Genomic DNA, 25480 nt, shown 5'->3' on the forward strand with positions numbered 1-25480 from the left:
TCTGAGCTAGAATACATTATTTTTCAAGAGAAAGGTGCATACCTGCCCTAGCATGAAGGCACAGAGATCAGTCTTGCACTAACACAAATTTATTTTTTTTCTCTTGGCTCCTAGGCCTCATGGAAAGGGCAGATTCCAGGAAAGTAGAACGGAGTGAAGGTTCAGAGCAGTGGGTGCTGCACAAATGCTTCTAGTGGAAGAGTATAGGAACATGGAAGCCTAATCGATGCTGTTGCATTTCTGATCTCGCCAGGAGAATATAATAATGTGAGGCATCCTTGAACCAGGTCACTGTTGCTGTGTCTTGTGGCTTCTTTCCAGATTCAGCTTAGGAAGATTTCCGTCTAAGAGAGGCTGAACTGCAAGCACTTGCCCCTTCTCCTGGATTTGGTCTCGCAGGTATTGAATTTCTAGCTGCTGCATTTCTATGATTTTCTCACTTTCCTTCTCTGCATTCAACCTCAGGACAGCTGGGCTGGACAGCAGTTCACTGGAGGGAGCTAGAAGATAAAATCAGAGAGGATAGAGTAGAGTAACAAAGGTCCGGTTCGCAGAGTTCTTTGGCATGAACAAGGAAAGGCATCTTTCACGGCTGAAGGAGTAGAGCTAAATAGTAAGATTCTGCAGTATTTAGCAGCTTCTACAACTAACATTACAATATAACAGGTACCACCAGGCAGACAAGCTGGAATGATATGGAGACAGTAACAGAATTGGTCACCAAGGACAAAAAAGGGCTTCTGGAATGAGTACGGACAATATGGAAAACATAGAAGCAGCATATTCACCTGTGTCTTGAATTGCTTGCTTTTTCTTGGTTAATCTTAGTGTTGACTGGAGGTCATGTACCTGGGTGTGGGCCACCTTCAGTTCTTGCCGCAAGTCATTAATTTCCTTAATCAGACTCACATTTTCCTGCAAAAACAATATGGCCTATGAGGAAAAGCACAGGTACTATCTGGCTCAGCAATATGTATCTTCATATCCTTGGAAAGGACACTGGACAGTATAGAATCAGTTTCACAAGCAGAAGATACAGGGCAATTAGTACAGTACACAACATTTCAGATAAGGCCACAGTAGATTTGACACAAAACATGACAGTATTCAAACTATGTTAGCTCAATAAGCTAATACTTGTTTTGCTTTTCTGACTGCAGCTGCACTCCGAGGTATCATCTTCCTTGCCAATTCCACAGGAAAGCTCAGGTCCCTTCCTGGATTGATCCAATTAATTCAGAATTAATGTGAAGAATTCCCATTTCTCCCTCCAGTGTGTATTATTTTGATTTTCATTTGCCACTAGGTGTCTGTTCACTTAAATTATCTGCATCTCCTTGCAGTTCTTCAAAGCCCTCTTCATTAGTTCTGACAGACATCACTCTCCAACACCCCTTCCAAATTATTAAGAAATATATAAAGCATATGGAGACTTGAGATACCTACTGCTAACATGCATGTATTAATCTTTCTTTCTTTTTTTAGTCAGTTTTCAACCCATAAAAGTTCAATCTCTAATTATTTCAATAGCCTACCACAAAGCATCTTGCTGAAGGAGTTGCGAAAGTACAAGTGAATGTACTTTACCCATCGTTGCGACAGATTCAAAGACTTCAGTAAAACCAGTATTGACTAATACTAGTGAAGGATGATAAAACTGTTGCTCATGATTCAGAAACAGGAGCACCATTAACTAAATATTTCTTTTCCGAATTCAAGAGAAATGGAATTGTATATTTGCCTCTTACAAAGACAGTGAAATACCTTATCACATCAACAGCTAGTGCAAATGTTAAACAGCTGCTATCATACTTGAACCAAGAATAGCAACGATTTCAGCTACCTGTGGTGGTTTTTTAGAAGTTTTGGAACACAGCACCATTCCATCCCCTGGAACTTCATCATAAATGGCAATATTTTAAAAAGATAAATAGCCAAAAGGCATGCTTTGTGTACCTCATAATACCAGTCTCTAGCAATAGGGAACCCACTAAAACAACAGGAGATAAGAACAAGGATTAATGACATTTTCCTATGAAAAACGTGTCTTCAAATCTTCATTTTTTTTTAATGATAATTTTGGTTGATAGAGAGAATTATGTTGCCATAAGAGATTTATGTAAGGCATATGATTCGGTTCCTTATAGTATACTTACAAAGTATCGGCACCACACCACTACACCACTGAAACTTGATCAGTAACAAAGTACAACGCTTACTGCAATTATCTGTATACAGATGCACTCAAGGAGTTCAAGTTGGCAGCAATAACTCAAGGTGCATGTACGTGGCAAGATTCTCAACATTTCACACTAAGACAAGTACACCAGCTGTGCTTTAGCTTCCCCTCAGCTGAAAGTCATTGACTGGAGAAAGATTGTGGGATGCGTTAAGGTCTGAACTTGTTGGACAAGAACAGTTGTTCTTGCAGTGGTTGCAGCATGACTTGGTGAGCTTAGGCAGCCTGCTCTGAAACCATAACACTTTGTTGACTTTGACTTGTTTAATTCAAGTCTTTAAACACAGATGAAATTTGACTGCTATGCATTTATCCCAGAGCTTGATCCTGAAAGGAACACATGAAGAGGATAACTTCCAAGAATCAGTCAAGAAAATTTTCTTTTGACCACCTTTCAGGGTTAGGTCACACCATTTCTGTTAGGTGTACTTTAGTCATAAGCATCTTCATAAGTTCACTCCAAGTGGCTGAATGCTGCTATCAAATGAAGATCTTGCTTTTGGTCTATTAGACAGTATAATACATAGTATCTTCTATGAGGCAATCTGGGCTATGTAGAAATGCCTTGTCTGGTTTGCTGGGTGCTAGAAGGCTGCTGGTTGACACTGATAATATTTTTCTGAAGAGGCATGCTATCCAGAGAGATTAGCCTTTAACTCAATCTTTGCATTCTGACAAAAAGCTTGCACTGCGATGCAATGATCATGCAATGGATTAAAATAAATGTTCATGATAAAACTCATTGCCACGGGATGTTGTGGCAAAGTACCAATTGTTTCAGAAAAGGGATTGATCAAATGCATGGAGGATGAGGCCATCAGTTACAACTGCATATGATGTCTGGATGCAACCTATAGCCTAGGAAGTCCCTCCAGTGCTGACTGTCAGAAACAGGTAAGACATATTATAAAAATGATCATCCTATACATGCTTCAGTTCAAGCAGCGTTACTTCAAGATTATTCAGTGTGTCTGTTCTTATGTATTCAAGTGACCAAAGAAGCCATTTAAAACATAGAAGGCTGGAGGGAAAACTAATAGTCTAACAACAAGCAACTTGCCAATTGGTAAGAAAATTAAAATTATCTTGACAGTTCTAATCATCTGTTGCAGCAGTCACTAGTGTAATGTACCTATGAGTAGTCACTCAAAGAGGAATGCATAGCTCTGAAAAGGTAAGCACAACTGATGAATAATAGAAATACAGAGCTAGAAGGCTGCCAAGGCATCATTTACTTTTTCAAGTAAAAGCAAGCCCTGACAGAAGTTTGTCTAAACTAGTCTTAAAAGCCCCCTGTAAAGGACTGGAAGACCATGATAATTCCTCCTGGCAGTAAAGTCTCATTAATCTACTAGACTTCAGACAACTGCTTTTTCTTTGAAGAAACCAGGCTGGTTAGAACCTTTGATATCTTAATCTTCCAGATGTTTTATTAATTCGGTTTTAATCATCATTTCGTGTTAGGCTTACTGATCCAAGACATCAAGTATTATCATTATGAGCACCATCTGTCACCCCATTCCAGCAAGGAAATTCTTCAGGTTGTTTTCTGAAGCCATCTCCTTTTGTGCCAAAAGGAAACATCTAACACACAGAAGGAGTAAAAAAAATTAAAACAGGGCCAGGGAAGAAGATTGCTGCTGCTTGGGCCTGAAGAAGCACTATGAATAAATAGCAAAGAACAGATGACTTAGGAGGGGACTGAGGTCTAATGATCCTGAGGAAGCATAATAAAGCAACAATAAAGAAAGGGCTAGTGAGGGGAAAAGGAAATGCTGACTGAGCAGGAGATCATGGTAAGAAGAGACTGTAAAAGACCTGTCCTCCTAGGATGTTTGTGTGGGGCTTTAGACCCTCTCACTCCAGATGAAAACAAATTGGATCTTTGGCACCAGCAGTGACAAGTTTATCTTGCCTTGTAAGGAACAAGGATTCTGAGCAAGAGATCTTGGTACAAATAGGCATATTCATAATGTGTTTCTGAACTTCCTCAAAAAACCTGGATGTGAAAAGCAGAAAGTTCTTCTGAATTCAGACCAGTAGGCATGGGACTACGTAGCCAAACAAAGTAATTCTTTTTTTTCCTTTTTCTTTTCTTCCTCCAAAATGATTTCCTAAACACTACCACACAGCAAGTACAGCCTGGCACTCAGACAGGTGCAAATTGACTATGATGGCAATTACAAATACTGTTTGAAATAAAAAATAAGTACATTAATTGCTTAAAAAAAATCCAGGCAGCACAGATTCCCTATTTCATTTTACATTATGGAGTGGGAGATAAATGAAAGTATCCGCAAAACAGCAGCAATTTCTGACTTTAGAGATCTTATACTTTTTGTCCAGAAAATTATAGAACTTCAGTAGCTCAATGAATACTAACCTTGAATGGAAGCACTTGAAAAACTCAGGAATTTCTGGCAAGGAAGCAAACTAAAACTGTTTCAAAGTCTTAAGAAATCATAGCAGTAAGGCTACTAAAGTCTCTTCTGTGCAGCTGCTTCCTTCTTCCCTCTCCAAACCACAAGGAAAAGGCTTATTACCTGCATGATGCGCATGTAAGCGGCTCGGTGGACTTCCTGATCCTTCACCACCTTCTTTTTTAAAGCTGCCAAATTCCTCTCAAGATACTCTCGCTGTCTCATGTACTCCTGCTGCAGATCGGTGTCTACTGCTTCAGTCTCCACCTGAGGGGGCACAGCATATTGCCTCAGTAATTACACTACCAGAGAAATTCATCTGCAAGGAGAAGGGAAAGGCCCTGACTCACCATGTCTGATTGCTGCACATACTTGGTGTAGAGCTCACGGATCCCATCCTTCATTTTTTTTGAATCCTGAATGAAGCTCACACAATTATGAAGATCTGTTTTAAATCGTTTGATGAGAGCTTCCATATTCTGCTTCTGCAAGAATGATGTAGGTACATTCTTATTTGGCTCATCAGAGCACTCTATCATGTGCAATTTTCTAGAAAGTCTAGTAGAACTGGTGGAAGCTCTCATATACTTTACTTCCACTTAATTTTTTAAAAATATGTCACTAAAAAAACTGCTGGGGATGTGTGCACTGCATGTCGAATAGTAGTGATATGTTTTAGCAGTAATATTAATCCAAGATGCTTGCATTAGGTAATGTAAGTTCCAGCATCCAGAGATCTCATCTGAAAATCAATGGCCTATTATCATGAATGCTATCCCCCACTGTCCTTTCCCAAACAACCTACATTCTTACTTAGAAACAACACGCAAACAGTGAATGAGAGAAGGCAAGGGACAAAACGCATATCAGACACATCCACAACTTGATGATTTCACATCAAGATTTCACATCAAGATTGCCTTCTCATTCTCTCTTGGTTTCTGCCAGACCCCTCTACCTGCTTCCTCAGTCCTACACTGCCTGCTAAGCTCCTTCACCTTCACTTGCAGTCCCTTTTCCTCCCTCATGTCCCACGTGCTTGTTGTCAAACACAAGGGGTCTCCTCCATTAATAAGCCCATCCTTCATTTCATCCTACTAATGCCTACACATCATTGTAGATGGTAGCCTACGTGCTGCTCCTGTTTAGGCCAAGTGTCCCCCGATTTCAAGTTTGGGCAGGAAAGGCTAGTCAGTTAAGCATTTGCCTCACTGCTTTGTTAAACCCCGGTGAATATGTGTTGATTGAACAAACTGACACATAAATAACTGGACTTTTTTAATATCAACTCTCTAACCTGGTTGCAGGCTTGGAAGTTTTCTACCTTTGTCCCCACTGACCAGAGACTCTCCTGGTCCTTGGACACAGTATCCCTGAAGTACCTGTTTGCTCAGATTAATGCTTCTGCAGTGTTCTGTCCCCACAAACTTCATTATATAGGGCCTGCACAGCGGTTGTACCCCATACCTTTTGCCTCTCTCTGTGCATCTCGCGATCAGTTGCCTTTAGTTTCTGTTGCAGTTGTGCGATGTTCAGCTTCAACTGTGTGCTCTCCTTGTGGAATCGTTCCAGCTCCCCCTCCATCTGAAAGGAAGGAAGCAGGAGGAGGAAATCAGGACTAAAAGGAGACATGAAAAAACAACACATAACAGGAAAACCAGAGACTGGAACTACAGACGGGATGGAGTAGATCCCCCTTCAGGTTGAATTACGACACGAAAAAAGTCAATTTTGGAACAACACTGCCCTCTGTCAGAATATACAGAAAACACAAAAATGGATACTCAACTCCCTTTTGAGCTACAGGTATTTAAGTGATGTGATGCCCCTTCATTTCCTTGAACTGAACTGGAGCTTTACTGTTCCATCTGAATAAAAATGGGTGAGATGGAAATTAACAGTCAATACTGGAAAGAGTAAGTGCAACAATAAGAAGAACCTGATACTGAAAAGAAACAAATGCATTGAAAAGCTGTGGCTACATATGTAGAACACAGGTGAAAAAAGCAATAAGGGTACTACAACATTTACTGGCATGAGATAGTGACCAGAAGAGAGGACACAGCTTTGATCATACTAGTCTGACATACATATAAATTGTTCATTAGTTTGCATTTTATTTAAAAGGCTTTTGTTCTGAATAAACAGACTTATGAAAACTAATAGGTCACTGATTAGCTATATCACCATAGTCCTAATTTGGCTGAGCTAAAGGTACATCTATGGAGACATCACAGGAAGTTTCTATCATAAATAAGTTGCCTCAATGAATTTGCTGCAAGCTAAGTATGAATACATGGAAATTTTCCACAGAGCAGCTGATGAACAGTAATTCGTCCACGTACCTAACCCCTAATGAGAGTTACATTTCCATAAATCTGCAACTTTTCTGAGAAAAGAAGTCCACTCTCTCTTCCTCCAGATCAGTAAAGGCAGTATCTTGCAAACTCTATATGGTATGTGGAGGGCAACCACATAAGGACAAGATGTATTTTTAAGCAAAACTGATATTACTCAGAGTCTATAATTAAATACCGAAACAGGAGCTTAAATAACTGTGTCGATCACTGGTAACGTGATAGAAAATTAAATAGCAGCTATTGTGTGTAAGTATTTTTATTAGCTGTAAAGATATTGAATCAGTGCTGTGTAGCCTTGAAAGAAGTCAAGGAACAAACAGGGTGGAGTCTTCCATGGGACTTGCTGGGTCATCTTTGTATTCAGACAAAGGGCTTAGTAGCAGAAGCCAAATGACACTGTTACTCACCTCACGGATCTGCTCCTTCATTGTTTTGATATCATTTTCCCGTGATTCTATTTGCTTCTTAAATTCCTCTATTCTGTAATCCAGTACAAACTTGAACTTTTCCAGTTCCTGATTTTTCTTTTTTAGATCATATATATGCTTCTCCTGGGAGAAATAGGTACAGAGATCTGAATCAGACACAGCATGCTCAAACAGATCCCTAGGACAAGGCACAAATATGGCAGAGGCAAAAACAGCAGTCACAGATCTAGTGGAAGACCGGACTTAGTCACACATTAACACAGATGGGGTGGGAAGGGAGGGCGCAAATAATGCAGAAAGCCATCTACAGATCCCAGAACAGGGGACAAGAAACTCAACATCCTGAACTTGAGCTCCCCAACAAAAGCTTAAAGTGTTAGAAAAAAATGAAAATCTCAAACTAAAGATTGCAAATTCTTTAAGTTAAAACTGAATTTCCAGTCATGGTATATTATCACAACATGATACTATTAAAATAAATATCTGTATTAAGTTAAGGGAGGGTGACTTTGAGCTCAGCCGGTTGTCCCGTTTCTCACCTTGTCTTGGATAGTGTCGGCTCTCTCTTCAATCTCTGTCTTCAGTGCAAAGATGTCCTTCTCCAGCGACTTAATGATGCCTTGCAGCTTCTGCTGTTCCAGTCTCGTTTCCTCAATGTCCCTGTTTCGTTCCTTGAGCTCCTTCTGTAGGCTGTTCAACTAGAGAGGCAAAGAAGTAAGAACCTAACAGACTCCAAAAGCTGTGCACAACTTAGCCACCCTACTCTGTAAGATACCTTGTAGACAGTGTGGGATTAAGATATGATGAAGGAGCATCACATCACTTAAATACCTGTAACTCAAAAGGGTGTTGAATATCCATTTTAGTGTTTTCTCAGAATACAGAGATACTCACTGTACTACAAGGAATCAAGGAATTTGCATCCAGAAGCAAGAAGGGTATGGATATTATACTCAAGCATCAGCTTCAAATAACACTCAAGCCATGGAAAATTATTTTAAGGTGATCACTTGTCATACATCTCTAAAGATGTCAAAAGTAGACTGGAAGGGTGCCTAGTTCATAGCTCTTGGGTACCCTCAAAATCCCCGCCTCAGTACTAAGATCTGTGAAGCCAAGAAGATTGGAACCAAGGAATGGTGTTGGTCAAACTGTGAGAACCATGAAGAAATTTGTGGTCTCTAAAAGACAACAGAATGAAGACAGTACCATGATAATAGAGGGTATGAAGGAAGAGAACCTCTCTGTCTCCAGATAGATACTGAAGAAAATGAAAAGAAAAAACGTCCCTCTAACATGCTTAGGCAAATGTGATACCCAGCCAGTAAAAGAGCTAAAAGGTTTTATGCCTCCTAGGAGTAAAACCAATAAAAAATGATGATGCATACAAAACACGAAGTGTCTATTGCATCAAACGAAGCAATAGAAGTATTTTTCTAACAAAGCGACACATTAGAACTTGGAAAAATGAAAAGGTTCATTTCTTTCCCATCATAGGATGAAACAATATTATTATTTATAATTTAAAACTATGTAAGATAAAAGAAAGTGTACTAATAAAAACACATCTCCTCTACCATCTACCTCCAATCATATCAGCAATACAATCAGCACACAGCTGCTTCTTCTGCCCAAATATTCTAAAACATTCAAACTGATATAAGAAGGGGCTACTGTTCTCATATGAAATGCCGCATATTTACAGACCAAATTAACAGACTAGATTGACGTGCCATTAATCACATTCAATCCTCGGCTATAAGTCTCTATGTGCAGGTCTGATCCTACCACAGAATAAGAGATACCCGTTTATTCATGACTCCTGTTTCCCCTTTCAGTTGCAGGTTTGATTCCTTTTCTTCCAAGAGCTGTCTCTCATACTTGATTTTGATTTCCAGGATTTCTCGGTCTTCATCTTCTTCGATTTGTTTCTTAATTTCCTCATGTGCTTGAAGCTGCTGCCTTATATCCTCCTCTGCCTGCAGTTAAGGAAAGCAAACATTAGAGAAGACAACAGTAAGAGACCAATAAAGAAGAGGAGAATTCTTTATTTGTAACTGTGTTTCTCCTGGGAGGATCTATATTTAGTGGACTCTTCAACTGCAGCAATATAATTTAAGATAAACTAACTTCTTAGGGGATTACAGTAACTTTAAAAACTGTTAAGACAAACATAAAAAATTCTTCTTAAAAAAAAAATTCTTCTTAAGGCTTGGATGCTTCAAGTCAGAAACCTTGCCCAAATACTAACATCAGCAAGCTTGTTTTGGCAGCAGAAAACACAAACATGAGTAACACTTGAGAAGATCTTTTTAAAATTGCTGTTTCTGATGCATTAGGACCAATAACCACTCAGGTTTACATCAGTCTCTGTATGCCTCTCTTCTCACATTCATTCCTCACATTCTTTCCAAATTGGTATTGCAACATAGGGCTGCAAACAGTAATGTTGATAGAATTTATTGACTTTAGATATATAAGCATCAGTTATCAGTCAAGCCAAGTCTTTGACCTCAATGTGCACGAGTTTTTGAAGTACTCAGGGTTTTTCTCTTTGTTCCCCAAAGGGATGCAGGCAGGAACCTCAGGGGCTCAGGAATGGAATTCACCATTTTAGAAATATTATGTCTTCACTTGAACAAGATAATTGACTCTTTCTTTCTTCAATTACAGTAAATGTATCATCTAACCCACATGAATAAATAGGAATTCTTGGATCTAGAGGAAAGAGAGGCGAAGCCGAGAATGCCCAAGGATATTAATCTTAGCAGGTTACTTACTCAAGGTATAAAGCCCAGAAAAGTTCATAACTCGGATGGGTTTTCCTCATTAGTATTCTACCTGTCAACATATTTCCCCAATGTTACAGGCAAATTAGGATTTGCATGGAGGGAGCCAACCTCTCCTCTTCTAGGGAACATTTTATCACAGTTGGAGATAAACTTAGTCAATAATTCAAACTGCAAATCAACTTTCCTACCTCGTCCAGCAGAACAGATTTCTCATTAAGTTTTTCCTCATAATATTCTGTTAGTTCCTTCACAGCCCTGCTTTTGCTTTCCTCCAAATTGTGCAATTGTTTCTCATATTCCTCCTGCATCCTCTGGGATCTCACTTGCAGCTCCTGGTATTTCTCATTTTCCATTAAGAGTTTCTGATTACTGTCAGATTCTGGTAACAGGAAACACATGGAATGGATAAAACTAATAGAAAAGAGAGGTGTATCCCACCCTTATACAGTCATCAATGTCTTATTCTCTACTGTCTTTTTGACAGCTGGTTGCAATAAGTTACACTAGGAGCACTTCATTGCTTTCTTCATCAGGGGTTTTAGACTCTGTGGCCATACAAAATTTTACATCAGAAAATCATCTCTTGAGTTTACTGCTCTTCCTTTTACTTACACTTCACTAATAATGCCTGTTCCAAAGCTGTCATTCACCTTTCTCAGTTGTGTCTCTGAATATTCTGCTATATCCCTGCTTGCTGGATCAGTACAGAATGTTGTTCTGTTCCAGCTTGAACAAGCTGTACAAGTAAAACCTACACCAAAATCTCCTACTCTGCCATTACAACAAATTAATAACAGCTAATTTAGGCATTCCCTTGAGATGACAGCCATGACAGAGTTGTATAAGTACCAACCCTTGCAGAGTATGAGTAGGCAAGGGACTCATTTATGGGTGGACTTGCTTTTTGGTACTAATTTGCAGTATTTCTGCTTTATCTTGATTACAAATCTGGGGTTTGGGTATTTCCATGTTGTGTGCATTGTACATTAGCCTCCTTGCTGAACTGTATGACTTCAATATTCTTGCACAGTGAGCTATAAGATAAATGAAGAAATTACTAATCTCAAAAACCAAACATCTAAGATACAGTGCCCATGTGCATGTTCTCATCATGGTCATGTGTGTGGTGCAATTTAGACAAATGTTTGATCTGCAACATGTGTATGACATACATGCATTTTTCCTTGTACTCTAGTAATCTCTCCCTGGCACATTATTTGCTATGAATGTAATGCACTTCCTCCAGATTCTAGTTACAAACACTTGTTATAGTCTAACCTAGCTGTTGCACCTCCCTGGCCTGTTTATTCATCAGCTCAGACAGTTGAAACTGGTGTTGTAGCTCCTGTTTTTCTTTTTCTGCCTTTAAAATCTGGGGAAAAAAATAAGAAAAATACATTTTAATTTGAAACTAGGCAAAGCAGTGTCCAAATTGTTCGTGCTCTTGCCCATGTTGGGGAACACATTCACAACAGAATTTATGTTTGAAGTCTCTCACCAAAATTCAGATGCCATGTGTCACTAAGCCAAGTTTTCCCAGAGATTAGTTTGTTATGACAAGTTACAAAACTATGGAAAGCTAAGGGAAAGTAGCCAATGGAGTTCATGTAATACAGGGTACAGTATAATCCTAATCTAACAAGAAAAGTTTGTGAGCTACAAAAGCCTCCACTTCTTCGTGTGTGCCTGCTTGAGGAGTTCCACAAATTGTGCAATTCCAGACATTAAAGTTCAAGCTGCCTCCTGTCTCACAGGAGACATAAACCTAAGCAAAAGTGAGTTTTGAATGCCACTTGCTTGGAATGTCTGACTACCACTATAAATGACTTAATCTTCTAAAAAAGCACAAAGAACTGGAACAAGAAAATGGGTGAGAAATTTCCCAGAAAAGTTGGGAATTGTACCATAGGTACAATTTTTCCACTTTCTTCTCATAACAACTGTATGGGTCTTGCATAAGCAGAAATACTCCATTTGCCTGCTGGACACAATAACTAGAAACGTTAGCCCCAAGCCTGTCCAAATCTGTCGTTCAGTTTAATCTTAACACGTACTGATACTCAGACAGGAAGTACAACTTGCCTGCCTAGAAAACTTTTATTCTCCTTCAGAGGCATTTCTTTGTAAGCCTATAATCAACAAGCCTAAAGAAGTCTCAGTGTAGCTGAGATTATCATAACTCTATAGCCAAGCGCTACCTATGAAAAGACCTGAAGAACCACAGAAGAAAACCAGCACAGGTAAAACACAGGTAGAGTAATCTATAAGAAGTGAAAGGTCAAGCTGTACAAAAATGAGAAAAACAGAAAGGTTAAAACTCAGGTTACTTAAATGCAAAAACCACAATGAGAAAAGCCAAAGAGCCTGAGGAACTACTTGAAGAAAACATTAAAATGAATAATTAAGCTTCCTCAAAAAAATCAAAATCAGAAACCTGCCAGAACATTTGTTGGGCCAAAAGACAAGAAAGGTACAAAAGGAGCACTTGAAAATGACAAGACCGTAAAATAATAAAACTAGTAAGTAACTTGGCAAGCTTTCATACTGGAATCCTTCTTTATGTGGAGTCAAACTGAAATACTGCTTGAAGGGACTATGTACAACTCAACAAAATAAGCAGTAACAAATCACCAGGACAGAATAGTATTCATCCAAAAGCTCGAAAAGAACATGAGGTTGACAGAATTGAATCATGTGATACGTAATCTCTCACTTCAAGCCATTTTACTGCCAGAGAAATTGCTATTGGATCACTTGCCTTCTAACTCTGAAAAGGGTCCAGAAATATAGCAAATTACAGGTCAGAAATCTGGTGTGTGCACCAGACAGATGGACAGAATAGAATTAACAGACACAGATAAACAAGACACTGGGAAAAATTATCATGGCTTTTGCCTTTCAGCGAAGTCCTGCTTCATGACCACAGAGAAATCAATAAACACATGAACAGAAGAAATCCAGGGAAGATATTTTACTTCTATTTTCAAAAAGCATACAAGACACCTCAGCGGAAATTCCTAAAAAAGCTAAGCGGCCAGGGCATAAAGAAGGCAGCATTAAGAAGAATAATTGTTGGATCCTGCAGCAGCTGCAACCTTATATGTGATGGAGCTTTTAAGGCATGGTCCCATTTCTACTCAAGGGGATATAGCTTACAGATCCTTGGTCTCAGGCAGCATTTATTGCTGGAACTGTTTTTATATGAAGATACTTATAGGCTACCTAGGAGAACTCTTGCATCCCCTTGTACTTACAAGAGACTTGACTCAAAGGTAGCTTCATGCTTTACAAATATCAAGAACACCTTTATTGGAAAGGAATGCTTCATTTTTCAGATGCTTTATGGCATTCATACATATATAATGCAAGCTTGAATTCAACTCTTCAGTGAAAGATTGCTTGGTATTTGGTTCTGCAATATAAATCATACCTGGTGTTTGGTTTTAAGGGAGCCTATTTCCTGAGTGAAATTCTCTTCTAATTCCTTTATTTTTTCATTACAGTACATGTCCTTGAGACGTAGCTGGTAATGATTTTCTGTCTGTAGCTCTTTCACACGAATCTGCAGGTCTAGCATTGCCTGACTCTGTTAGAACATGGACGACAAGATAGTTTTAACAGAAAGATTATTTGCCATTAGCAACAGCTTGTTAAGGACATTTTATTTACATGCACATATTTATGAAAGACAGCCTTTGCAGAGAATTTTCAGACAGACAGACAAAGAAGAAGTTCCAGAAGCAAGGTTCCTTTGTTATCTTACAAGATGGTTTATAGAAATGCAGCTCCTGACTTCTCTATTCCATTAAAACTGCTTTCAAGAGATTGGGGAAGCATTAGAGAAAAACTTTTCTCCACACTCACTGTTCATACAATGCAGTTTGCATATGAACAAGCAGCTGCAGCTACGTGCTGTAACCTCTTTTTATGACGAAAGTCATGCAAGCCCTCTTGAACAGAAGGCTGTAGAGGTACAGCTAGTCACAAACATCATGCAAATGTAATTCATAAGCTGTACACTAGGAATCCTATGGTTCATGTTCACAAGTTGCTCGTCCTACCTTCTCTTCTATATCTGATCTCATGATCAGCACTTCCTCAGCATACTCAACTTCCTTTTCCCATTTCAGTATCCCACCTCCTTTATCATACACTTTCCAGATAAATATAGAGCCATCCTCTGAGGCAGTCAGCAGAAATAGGTCATCGTTCGTTACGGATATCTTAGAAGAAAGAGACAACAAAATAACAGTAGAGCCAAGGAAGAATGGAGACACAGTTCAATTTTCTACCAAATTTTTCTTTCCACCCACATAGTCCCTGTCATTTCTATCACAGAAAATCAACAGTGGAAATATTAACATAGCCTCACTACCAACATTTTGATTACATTCTCTACTCCTGCTCCACCCTGGTCCAGACAACGGGGGAAGAGAAAAAAGAAGAACACATGAAGACACTGGATCCACTTTTGCTCTCAAAACTGTAGGAACATTTTTAAAAACCTGGAACAGAAAAAACCTTCTAGACAGTTATAGCACAGACAGGCAATTCATATGACAATTCCAAAGGTCTCTAGTTTTTTCTTTGAGAAGCTGTTTGAGCAACAGATGGCTAAACGTTTTCTTTTGAATCTGCAAATAAGTCCACAAAGAACTATCTAGTAATAACTGCTGTCACCTCCTCCAGACCTCTTGTGACTGCGTAGCCTGGCATAGAGTACCTGGGAGCTGACACACCTTATAAGCGAGGTGAAAGTAGAGTTCCAATAACTGAAGTTCACAGCCTAATGTTGGACTGTGCAGCTCTAAGTCAAGGTGCTGTATTTGACAGTGATACTTAAAATGCCAAAATTATGAACAGTTTTAACAAGACAGAACATGTGGCTTCCCGGAGAAAGTGCTCTGAAACATTCCATGGTTGCAGGCTCTACTCACCATATCCTCAGCTTCCAGATGCTGTTCATTAGCCTTTTAGAAATACACTCTGGTTAGCAGACCAGCACTGCAATCTTTTCTGCTCTTTACCCTGGCAGCAAGTTGCTTAATACATTTATCTCATTCCTCCTTCCATTCACATAGGTTTTCAAGCCTGCATAACTTTATCCTCCTCTTTCCAGAAAGAGCTATATCAAAGTTCTCCATCAGGGATATGCCATGTTACATATCCTGGTGCAAGCCATTTTTTAGCCAACAGCAGCTTATCCAGTGACATCTATTTCTAGAGACAGCACTTCTACAAATGCTGTAATATTCATTCTCCATGTGCAGGCTTAACCTTAGCTTTAACATATTATGCTATGAAATGGGAAGGAGAATTAGCGCTAAAGGAGACGTGTGCAGCTGGTATCACAGGGAAAAGAAAATACGCTATGTTACCTTTGTAACAGCACCTGCATGGGCCTGATACTCGTTGAAATCCTTCGTCAAAGGTAATGGGTATTTCATAGCTCGAATTGTCCCCAGAGATGTACCAACAAATACCATGTGCCCAGAATGAGAAACAGCTACTGCAGTATAAACAACACCAAAAGCAGGCACTTCATGCTGGATCTAAAAAATAAAAAAAAAACCCACAGAACCCTCACATTACATTGTTTCCCAATACAATTTGATTATTTATTGCATGAGTAATTGTCATGCAAATAATGCGGTTAAAAGAATCTTACTCCTATAGGACTAAAGCCATGAACAATAATTAGTATTAAGCTTTATAGATATGCACTCTTAAAATTTCAAGCCAAGTTCCACAAGTTGATCACTTCTGAAAGATGTAATGGTTATCACATACAATTTACTACTTTTCTGGACAGAAAAAAAAAAGCATGTAGCCTACAGTGGTAGATGCAATACACTTGTATTTCAGCAAAACAGTTGATACAATATTGCCAAGTTAGTTTGTTAGCTAGATTAGAAGATTTCTACGTAAATCCAAGTAAAGTTATAAAAATACAAAACTACAACAAAATCTCAGGTTACATGGTAAAGGACGTAAGAACACAAGAAAACTGTCAGTAAATATCGCAGCTATAAAAACAAGACTGATTCCTACTTACCAAATGGATGATAAGGAAACCAAAGCACTAGTACCCTCCCCAGAGAATTTAGCAAAATCCCAAAGTGCTTGTTAGCTCACCGAAGACTCTGAAATTTCTTTGAGAGTTTGGTCAGATCCAACAGCGAAGATGATTTTGGCATCAGAAGACAGGGCAACGCTGCTGTAGATGCAGGACTTGAGCACACACTCTGACTCCCTTTTACCTGTCAACAAGTTCCACTCATACACAGCACCATGTGTATCACAGGAGACAAATCTAGCATCGTCTGTGCTCCATTTAACTGCATGTATCTGGCAAAAGTAAAACACACCAACAAGCCCAATGTGTAACTTATAGACATACAGCATGGAGTAATTTTACTGGTAAATCCATGACAACTTTGGAATCATACCTCTAAGTCTTACTTAAAAACCCCTAAATGTTTCTCAACTAATTCCATTTAACATTAAAAAAAAAAAAAAAAAAAAATCAGTAAGAAATAATTTATGAACACACTGTCAGGAAAAAGCTCATTTCAATAACGAGTAGTATATTTTATTTTTATAAGTTATTACTGGGATAATTTTCCTGGTTCAGCTACCTGCAAATCATTAGTCTTCAATTTAAGGACATACTCTTTAGATGTATCTAGTGCATGCACACATGGACTTCTGACCAAAGAAAACTGACTTTTGTATTTCTATTTTTGCTTTTTGGGCCCGTTTCTGATCCAAAACTGTACTTTATCTTTTCAAAATGCATCTTACCAACTAGTTCATACTTTATGAGTTGTATCGTATAGGATTTGTTTACTAACCTTTCCACTATGTCCTTTCAGATTATTAATATTTTCAAAGGTGATGCTGGAATAAATTTGAATCACATTTCCATTAACTGCAGCAAAAAGATGGCCTCCGTTACTGAATGAGCACTACAAAAAGGACACAGTCACCCATTACTGTAGATGCAGTGGATAAAAAAATTAATGCATTGAATTCCAATGACACCATCTAATAACAGAATGTTACACAAAAAGAAAACTCCATGACGTAATTAGCCTCTTACTGCTTTCTTAATTGTTGCTTTCCCCTGTAAAATTCAGCCCTTGAGTATTTCTGAGCAAACTACCCCTTCTGCTGCTTCCCAGGTCCACAGTTATGCATGAGCCTCCAGGCTTATTTTCCAATAGTCGGAATTCTTTTATCTGTGCTTTGATATCCCAAATCCTACTAGGATCTATTGGAGAGGTTTCTATCTTCTGTCATGTTCTTCACCACTCTGCTCCCTATAACTCCCCAATTTCATTTTTGCATCACTCCTTACCTCTCTACATTTTCTCACAGCAAACTCCTTGAAAACATGCATGTCCTCATACAGTAGACTTATAAACCGTAGTTTGTCAGAAAACCCAACCAAACAGAAAAGGCCAGTGGGATGAAGTGATATGGTGTATGCTTCCTCCCAATATTCCTTATACAGCTCCAAAGTGCTGAAAGAGAAAACCATTGCGCAGTATGGAACAGTACAAACTCCCTAGGCATGCCTGACAGGACAATATCTGGCCCGGCAGCGACACCTGCAGCCACAATCTGACTCTGCCTTGTCCTTGAGGAAATGTGTTCTCATTCAGTTAAGTAATGATCACACAGATGTTACAGGAAACAAAGGCAAATCTGAACTTTCTGGTTCACAGAGAAGGTGTGGAAGGTGTAAGAGCAAATCCTTGCTTACTGTAATATAATGAAGAAGGTAAATGAACCACTGATTGCAAACCTACACAAAAATCTCTTCTGAGATTTGTTTTTCTCCCCCTCTGCCTCCATAGAACTTCAAAAGCTGGAGTCATTTTGCTTAAGAACTATGGCTATGAAGCAGGAGATGGGACAACAGTATCTTAAGACAAAGCTGAATGAAACATTCCTGAAGATTTTCTTTTTCCAAAACACACGAGAAGTCTGACACAAAAATGGCTTAATAGAAAAGGGTTTGGATTCTTTTGGCACTGGTTTTAAAGGCACTGCATATTCACACTCCTCAAATCACGTCAGTAAGATCATTTACATCCACACTACAGAAGAATTTTACCAGAACAACACTCTCATTCATATGAGATTGCTGCTGTTGCCTGCTAAATACAATATACAAAAAAGCAAGAGGTAATAACAAACACAAACAACTCTTTACTTCATCTTGTAATTCCAGATGCGGACAGATCTATCCAGGGAACAAGTAGCAAGAATGGGTTTCCAAATACAGATGTCCAGACCAGTGATCGAAGCAGAATGCAATGGGAAATTCAGATACGCAAAATAAGCTGCCTTCTCCTGAGAAGCAACGATAACATAAAAAATCACAAATATTTCAGTGCAGGCAGTAAGTGAGGTAAGAAATCTATCATAGCTCTTTGCATACAGTAATCAAATAGATTTGAGGAAACCACTTAATCCTTTCACTGCACCAGTCTGAACATAACAATGTTAAAAACGTAACAATGTTAGAATCAATTTTAACTTTATAATTAATAATCAAGGAAAGTGATGCAGGGAAGATGTAGGCTCCATAGTTCTCATACACTAGTGAGAGCAGAACATAATTGTAGGTGTCCAAAGAAATGCAAGTTAGATAAATAAAACTGGACCTGTAAGAATTCAGTTAAGACCACCTGGTCAGACAGATATTTAAAAATAATCAAGCGCTGAGTGATAAACAACTTAACCAGAATGTTCAGCTATTACATGCTGGAAGTGAAGCACCAATAAATTATAGGCTGCATGCAGAAAAAGGACCGACAAAACCCCTTCCTCTAAAGATCTTTCTGTACGCCTGTACACAGGTTAGGTATTTAACTCCATGCAAGTCTGTTTCATGATAATACATTTATCTCTGGTCTTTGTATTACTTAATTCCTTCAGAGTAGGGAATGTTTTTCATTATGTTTGTCCTTCACAAAGAGGTTTCACTTCTAACTGGGACTTCAACAACTATTATTTTAGAGTAACATGAGATTCCTGTGGCTGTTTCAGTTTTATCGTTGCATTAGAGTTTCTGCATATTACAGTGGAACATAAACTACTACAGTTACATTAAAAATCTCTCTGTTAAAGCCTTACTTAAGTGGTTCAACAGCGATACACACCCTTAAACGGTCTTCAGAGTGTCCTCTATCATTCTGCTGAATAACATCAGGTGTTCATATGGAGGGATGATTGAGTAAGGGGCGACTGAAATACAGCTCTCAGAGAAGCATGCAGAGCACTTCATATAATGAGCTTTAAGGGTTCAGATGCTATCTGATGGATTTTATGTGAATGCATCATAGAAAGCAACACTGAATAGCCTGTGCCATTACAATACACCCCTTACTGGACATGATGGCTGTGGAATGTGATAAAATTGCACTCACCTTCATAAGATCGGTTGAGACCATAGTAAACGTGTAAAGCTGATTTTTATTTGTGTTAACAACCATTGTTTCCTCAGAGGGACTGAAGCATATACATATAATGTCCTGTCTGCCTGACTGTTTTGGTTCACTGCTGAACAGGTCCTGAGGAAGCTGCACAAGAAATGCATCCCATGGGATGTTGCAGGTCTCCATGGTTTAGTAGTAGGTGTGCACACACACACAAACTTTTGCTGTAATGCTACTCTAATAAGCATATACATAAATCAGTAAGACAACTTGGATATTTAATAGTACTAACTACTGCAAGGCAGGGAAGAGGGGACAAGATAACCTAACTGTATCTATAGCATTACAGCTGAAAAAAGTATCAGAGGACATTTCAGCAGTTATTTTAAGTACCGCGTTAAACAAAAATGAAAAAGGTAGCAGAAAAACATGGAGAAAAAAAACCTAGCAAGTGTCAGAATGCAAACTGCCTGAAAATTGTGATCTCAGAATAACAGTTCTTTGCAGTAACAGTCTTATTTCAGGGTCTTGTGCATAGGGAAGATCTGACCCTTTAGGCCCAGAGTATGAACACTTGACCAGGCCATCAGAGTTAAATGTTCTTATCCAGAGATTGCACTAAGTTAATGCATACAGCTCGCTATAGAATAGTTAGAAATCTTATTAGATTATTTAAGAGTAAGAGTGCACAAGTCTCATCACAGTTATAATAAATACCTGAGGGGAGAAAAGTTTTGCCTTCGAAAAAAACCAAGCAGCCCAGGTCTTCAAAACTGATGTAGACTACTTCTTAGCTCCAAAAGCCTCCATAAATACAAGTTCCTTAAAGTTTTCCTGAAGTTTAGCAGCCTCAAAGCACATTTTACTTGTGGGAACATGCAGAGCTACCTTGCAAAAGGACATCTGTCACTGACTTTCAGTGTGACCTCTGGCAACTCCCTTCCTTTCAACATCACCAGGACAGTTAGCTAATCCTTACAATGTAATTTAGAAATGTGCTAAAAATTATTATTAATAACGGAAGCACACCCATACCCCTCCCAAACAGGCCTGTGCTGCATAATTGCTTGGAAAAGCTTTTTTCTTCCTACCCAGATTTCTTGCTTCTCCTTGTAGACTTCCTTTTCCTTGGTCTTCTCAAACAGAAGAACAACTCCTGGGCTAGATGAACAGGCAAAGCCTTTGGAATAAGCTGCAACTGCAGATATTTGAGGCAAAGAAACCTGTTGTGAACCATTATCTTCAGAGGCCAGTCCAGAGGAGACATCAGAAGAACTGCAAGCAGGAAATGCATAACGACTTAAGAATAAAGAAGGACAAAACCAAAAATGGTTATCAGCAGCAATCAAAATATTATAACCCATTCATAAACTGCAAGAAGGAAATAAGTGAACGGCCTGCAACTAATCTGCATGCACAACCATGAAACTATTAGTAGTAGTACTTAACAAAGATTTACCTCTCATAGTTTTTTGTTGTTGCATCTTCTTCTAGTTCCATGGGTGGCTTTTTGTACTTTACACTTGTCTCCCAGTGCAGCTCTCCAGTTTCAAACAAGATAAGTTTGCCTGTGTCAGTGCCACATATAACTTCCTCCTTGGACAGCCAGGCATGGCACAAGTAGTTTTGTGGCTCTCCCTTTTGTAAATTAATCTGCTTCAAAGATCCTTCACTGTATTTAAAAAGTTTAAAAAAGCCATTTCCAGTGATACAAACCTGTGCATTGTCTTGAGGACTAAAGCTCACCTATGGAACAAAAGAGAGAGAAATTATTTTACACAACTATGTTCACAAATAAGCAAATATTATACCTGTTCTGAAGACTTTCAATACCAGATACAGGAAAACAAACAAGGGAAGAAGGTTCATAGAAACACACAGGAATACAGAGGAGACTAAGAAATAACCATCATAACTACATAGCGCAATTTTCCCCCTTTCAAAACTGTGTATATCAATTTTACAGGATGCTACAAATACATTAACTCTATTAGCTAAGACGCTATCTGAATCACAATGCAATACCGAAAAGAAAGTTGTCTCTGCCCTTCAGAATTAAATGACAAAAGTAAGGCCAAAATACACCTTTACTGCTGATTAGCAAGTTTTTCAGGCAGCAAGCTTCCTGAAAAGTGGGACCATTCATTCTTAAAGGCCAGGAATAAATTCTGTATTTCTGTATTTCAGGCAAACCTTGCCCATTATGCGTATTAATTCACATAATTAGGTGTTTATTGGTGAAAACAGGGGAATAGCCATCTCAATACCCAACATGAAGGATAGTAGGGGTAGTTAGACCTCATTTTTCATGCTTCATGGGACTTTAGACAGCAGTTGTCTTTACAGTCATTCTCCTCTCTTTAGGAATTGAGCTTATGAAGTCAGTAGTTCACTCTGCTTGTAGCTGTATCCCAGAAAAAATGGCAGCTAGGGTCCAACCAGCCCATGTACTGAAAGCCTCTTACCTCCCTGCAAGAAAGATACTAAAAAAGGGCACCCAAAGCAGGATGCAGGAATTGTTTGAGTGCCATCAGGCTGCTCCTAGTCATTCTTCCTGGCTACTCTCTGATCTGCACATAGAACAGACTGCAGGAAGGAAAAGGTGCACAAGCATGCAGAGAGCTTCCAAGATGTGTGTTACACCTACTGAGCACAGCCAATATATTTAATGAGTGTTTCTGCAGGGACACAAGGGACACATTGCACAGGCACTGGCCAACTGAATTGTCCACATACCATAGATCTTATACAATGTAAGAGAATCTCATGTGATATGGACATAAGAATGTCCATAATGGGTCAGGGCAAAAATTCATAGAATCATAGAATAGAATCATAGAATCATTAAGGTTGGAAAAGACCTCTAAGATCATCCAGTCCAACCGTCAACCCAACACCACCATGCCCACTAAACCACGTCCCTAAGCGCCTCATCTACACGTCTTTTAAATACTTCCAGGGATGGTGACTCAACCACTTCCCTGGGCAGCCTCTTCCAAGGCCTGACCACTCTTTCAGTAAAGAAATTTTTCCTAATGTCCAATCGAACCCTCCCTTGGCGCAACTTGAGGCCATTTCCTCTCGTCCTATCGCCAGTTACTTGGGAGAAGAGACCAACACCACCTCACTACAACCTCCTGTCAGGTAGTTGTAGAGCGCGAGGAGGTCCCCCCTCAGCCTCCTCTTCTCCAGGCTAAACAGTCCCAGTTCCCTCAGCTGCTCCTCATAAGACTTGTTCTCCAGGCCCTTCACCAGCTTCGTTGCCCTTCTCTGGACACACTCCAGCACCTCAACGTCCTTCTTGTAGTGAGGGGCCCAAAATGGAACACAGTATTCGAGGTGTGGCCTCACCAGTGCCGAGTACAGGGGCACAATCACCTCCCTACTCCTGCTGGCCACACTGTTTCTGATGCTGTTGGCCTTCTTGGCCACCTGGGCACACTGCTGGCTCATGTTCAGCTGGCTGTCAACCAGCACCCCCAGGTCCGTTTCCTCTGGGCAGCTTTCCAGCCACTCTTCCCCAAGCCTGTAGCATTGCATGGGGTTGTTGTGACCCAAGTGCAGGACCCGGCACTTGGCCTTGTTGAACCTCATAGAGTTGGCCTCAGCCCATCGATCCAGCCTGTCCAGGTCCCTCTGCAGAGCGTTCCTACCCTCCAGCAGATCAACACTCCCGCCCAGCTTGGTGTCATCTGCAAACTTACCGAGGGAGCACTCGATCCCCTCATCCAGATCATTGATACAGATATTGAACAGGACCGGCCCCAAAACTGAGCCCTGGGGAACACCGCTCGTGACCGGCCGCCAACTGGATTTAACTCCATTCACCACAACTCTCTGGGCTCAGCCGTCCAGCCAGTTTTTTACCCAGCGAAGAGTGCACCTGTCTAGGCCGTGAGCCGCCAGCTTCTCTAGGAGAATGCTGTGGGAGACACTGTCAAAGGCTTTACTGAAGTCCAGGTAGACCACATCCACAGCCCTTCCCTCATCCACTAGGTGGGTCACCTGGTCATAGAAGGAGATCAGGTTGGTCAAGCAGGACCTGCCTTCCATGAACCCGTGCTGGCTGGGCCTGACCCCCTGGTTATCCCGGACATGGCTCGTGAGCGCCCTCAAAACGAACCACTCCAGAATCTCCAGCACCGAGGTCAGGCTGACTGGCCTGTAGTTCCCCGGATCCTCCTTCCGGCCCTTCTTGTAGATGGGCATCACATTGGCAAGCCTCCAGTCGTCCGGGACCTCCCCTGTTAACCAGGACTGCTGATAAATGATGGAAAGTGGCTTGGCAAGCTCCTCTGCCAGCTCCCTCAGTACCCTCAGGTGGATCCCATCTGGCCCCATTGACTTGTGAGCATCCAGGTGGCGTAGCAGGTCGTTAACTGATTCCTCTGGGATCATGGGGCATTTCTCCTGCTCACTGTCCCTCTCTTCCAGCTCAGGGGGCTGAGTACCCTGAGGATAACTGGTCTGACTATTAAAGACTGAGGCAAAGGAGGCATTAACTACCTCAGCCTTTCCTCATCCTCGGTGGCAATGTTCCCCCCCTCGCATCCAATAAAGATGGAGATTCTCCTTGGCTCTCTTTTTGTTGTTAATACATTTGTAAAAACATTTTTTGTTATCTTTTATGACAGTGGCCAAATTGAGTTCTAGCTGGGCTTTTACCTTTCTAATTTTCTTTCTGCATGACTTAACGAGTTCCCTGTACTCTTTTTGAGTTGCCTGCCCCTTCTTCCAAAAGTGGTAAACTCTCCGTTTTTTCCTGAGTCCCAGGAAATTCAGCCCAGTGTCCTATTGCAGCTCTGATGCCAAGAAAGGGCACAGAAACTGTATCTAATCTACAGTGTGGAGCCCTCTCCTCCCCCTCTTGCCCTGGATAGAAGCCACGTGGTCACAGGAAAACGTACCTGTCCACATATCCTGCAGATTGAACTTACGTGCTACCTGGCACCCAGTACTTGTTGAACTACATTTTATCCTTTTATCTGTCTTTTTGAAATAGTGCAATAGGCTGCCAAAGATCCAGTCATTTGTGAATCAAAATGTTAAAAATGAGCTGCAGAGATGCTGGCCCAGCTCAGTTTTGGAGGCAGGCATGTGCACCCCTGTACCCTGGCAAGACCGGGGGGAGCTGAATGAGCCTGGGTCTGGCACGGTGGACGTGGAGCCCCTGAGGGCTGCAGCCGTTACCTGGCAGATGCCGCTGCCTGGGGCCTCGACGCGGACCGCTGCCATCAGCCGCTGCTTCTCCCAGAGCCAGTAGGTGAGGTGCCCCTCGGGGGGGGCCGTGGCGGCCGCCAGGTACCGGCAGTCAGGGGAGAAGGCCAGGGACATCGCCTCCCGCGCCGGCAGCTCGGTGGAGGCCAGCGTCCGCCGCCTCCACGCCGGCACCGACGACAGCTCGTAGACCGTCAGGGACGGCTGCTCTGCCACCGTCTCTGAAACGGCCAGGTACCGCCGGTTGGGGCTGACGGCCAGCGCCTGCACGCCCCGGCTCTTCTCGGTGCCTGCGGGGAGAAGAGGGGTCAGGGCGGGCCGGGGCCAGGGCCGGGGCCGGGGTCGGGGTCGGGGTCGGGGCCGGGGCCACCTGGGATGAACTTGTGCCATTTCTGCTCGAGGTGGAGCCGGAGGCAGCCCGCCCCCGCCGCGTACAGCACGACCTGGTCCTCCAAGAAGCAGACGCCGCCGGCGACCCGTGGCCGGCAGCCGAAGACGGCCACGGGCTCCGCCACCACGGCCGACATGCTGCCGCTGCCGTCGCCGTGGCAACCGCGGCCCCGGCCCCGCCGGAA

At 41.0% G+C, this 25480-nt stretch overlaps 1 protein-coding gene across 1 annotated transcript; it reads right to left on the minus strand.

The window, feature by feature from the left end:
- Positions 1-70: 70 nt before the first annotated feature.
- CFAP57 (cilia and flagella associated protein 57) lies at positions 71-25468 on the minus strand. Its single transcript, XM_075156038.1, has 22 exons — positions 25276-25468; positions 24879-25195; positions 21148-21434; positions 20780-20963; positions 19680-19832; positions 18461-18600; positions 17600-17765; positions 17094-17207; positions 16375-16587; positions 15618-15791; positions 14301-14462; positions 13670-13825; positions 11518-11611; positions 10428-10618; positions 9253-9426; positions 7987-8145; positions 7427-7570; positions 6127-6243; positions 5010-5144; positions 4783-4926; positions 789-915; positions 71-500 (listed from the first exon to the last, which is right to left on the minus strand). Exons 1-22 carry the CDS (start codon positions 25430-25432, stop codon positions 289-291), a joined length of 3720 nt encoding a protein of 1239 aa, XP_075012139.1. The 5' UTR covers positions 25433-25468; the 3' UTR covers positions 71-288.
- Between the last annotated feature and the right edge of the window lie 12 nt (positions 25469-25480).

The sequence above is a fragment of the Calonectris borealis genome, chromosome 8 (genome assembly GCF_964195595.1).
Source record: "Calonectris borealis chromosome 8, bCalBor7.hap1.2, whole genome shotgun sequence".
Taxonomy (NCBI): domain Eukaryota; kingdom Metazoa; phylum Chordata; class Aves; order Procellariiformes; family Procellariidae; genus Calonectris; species Calonectris borealis.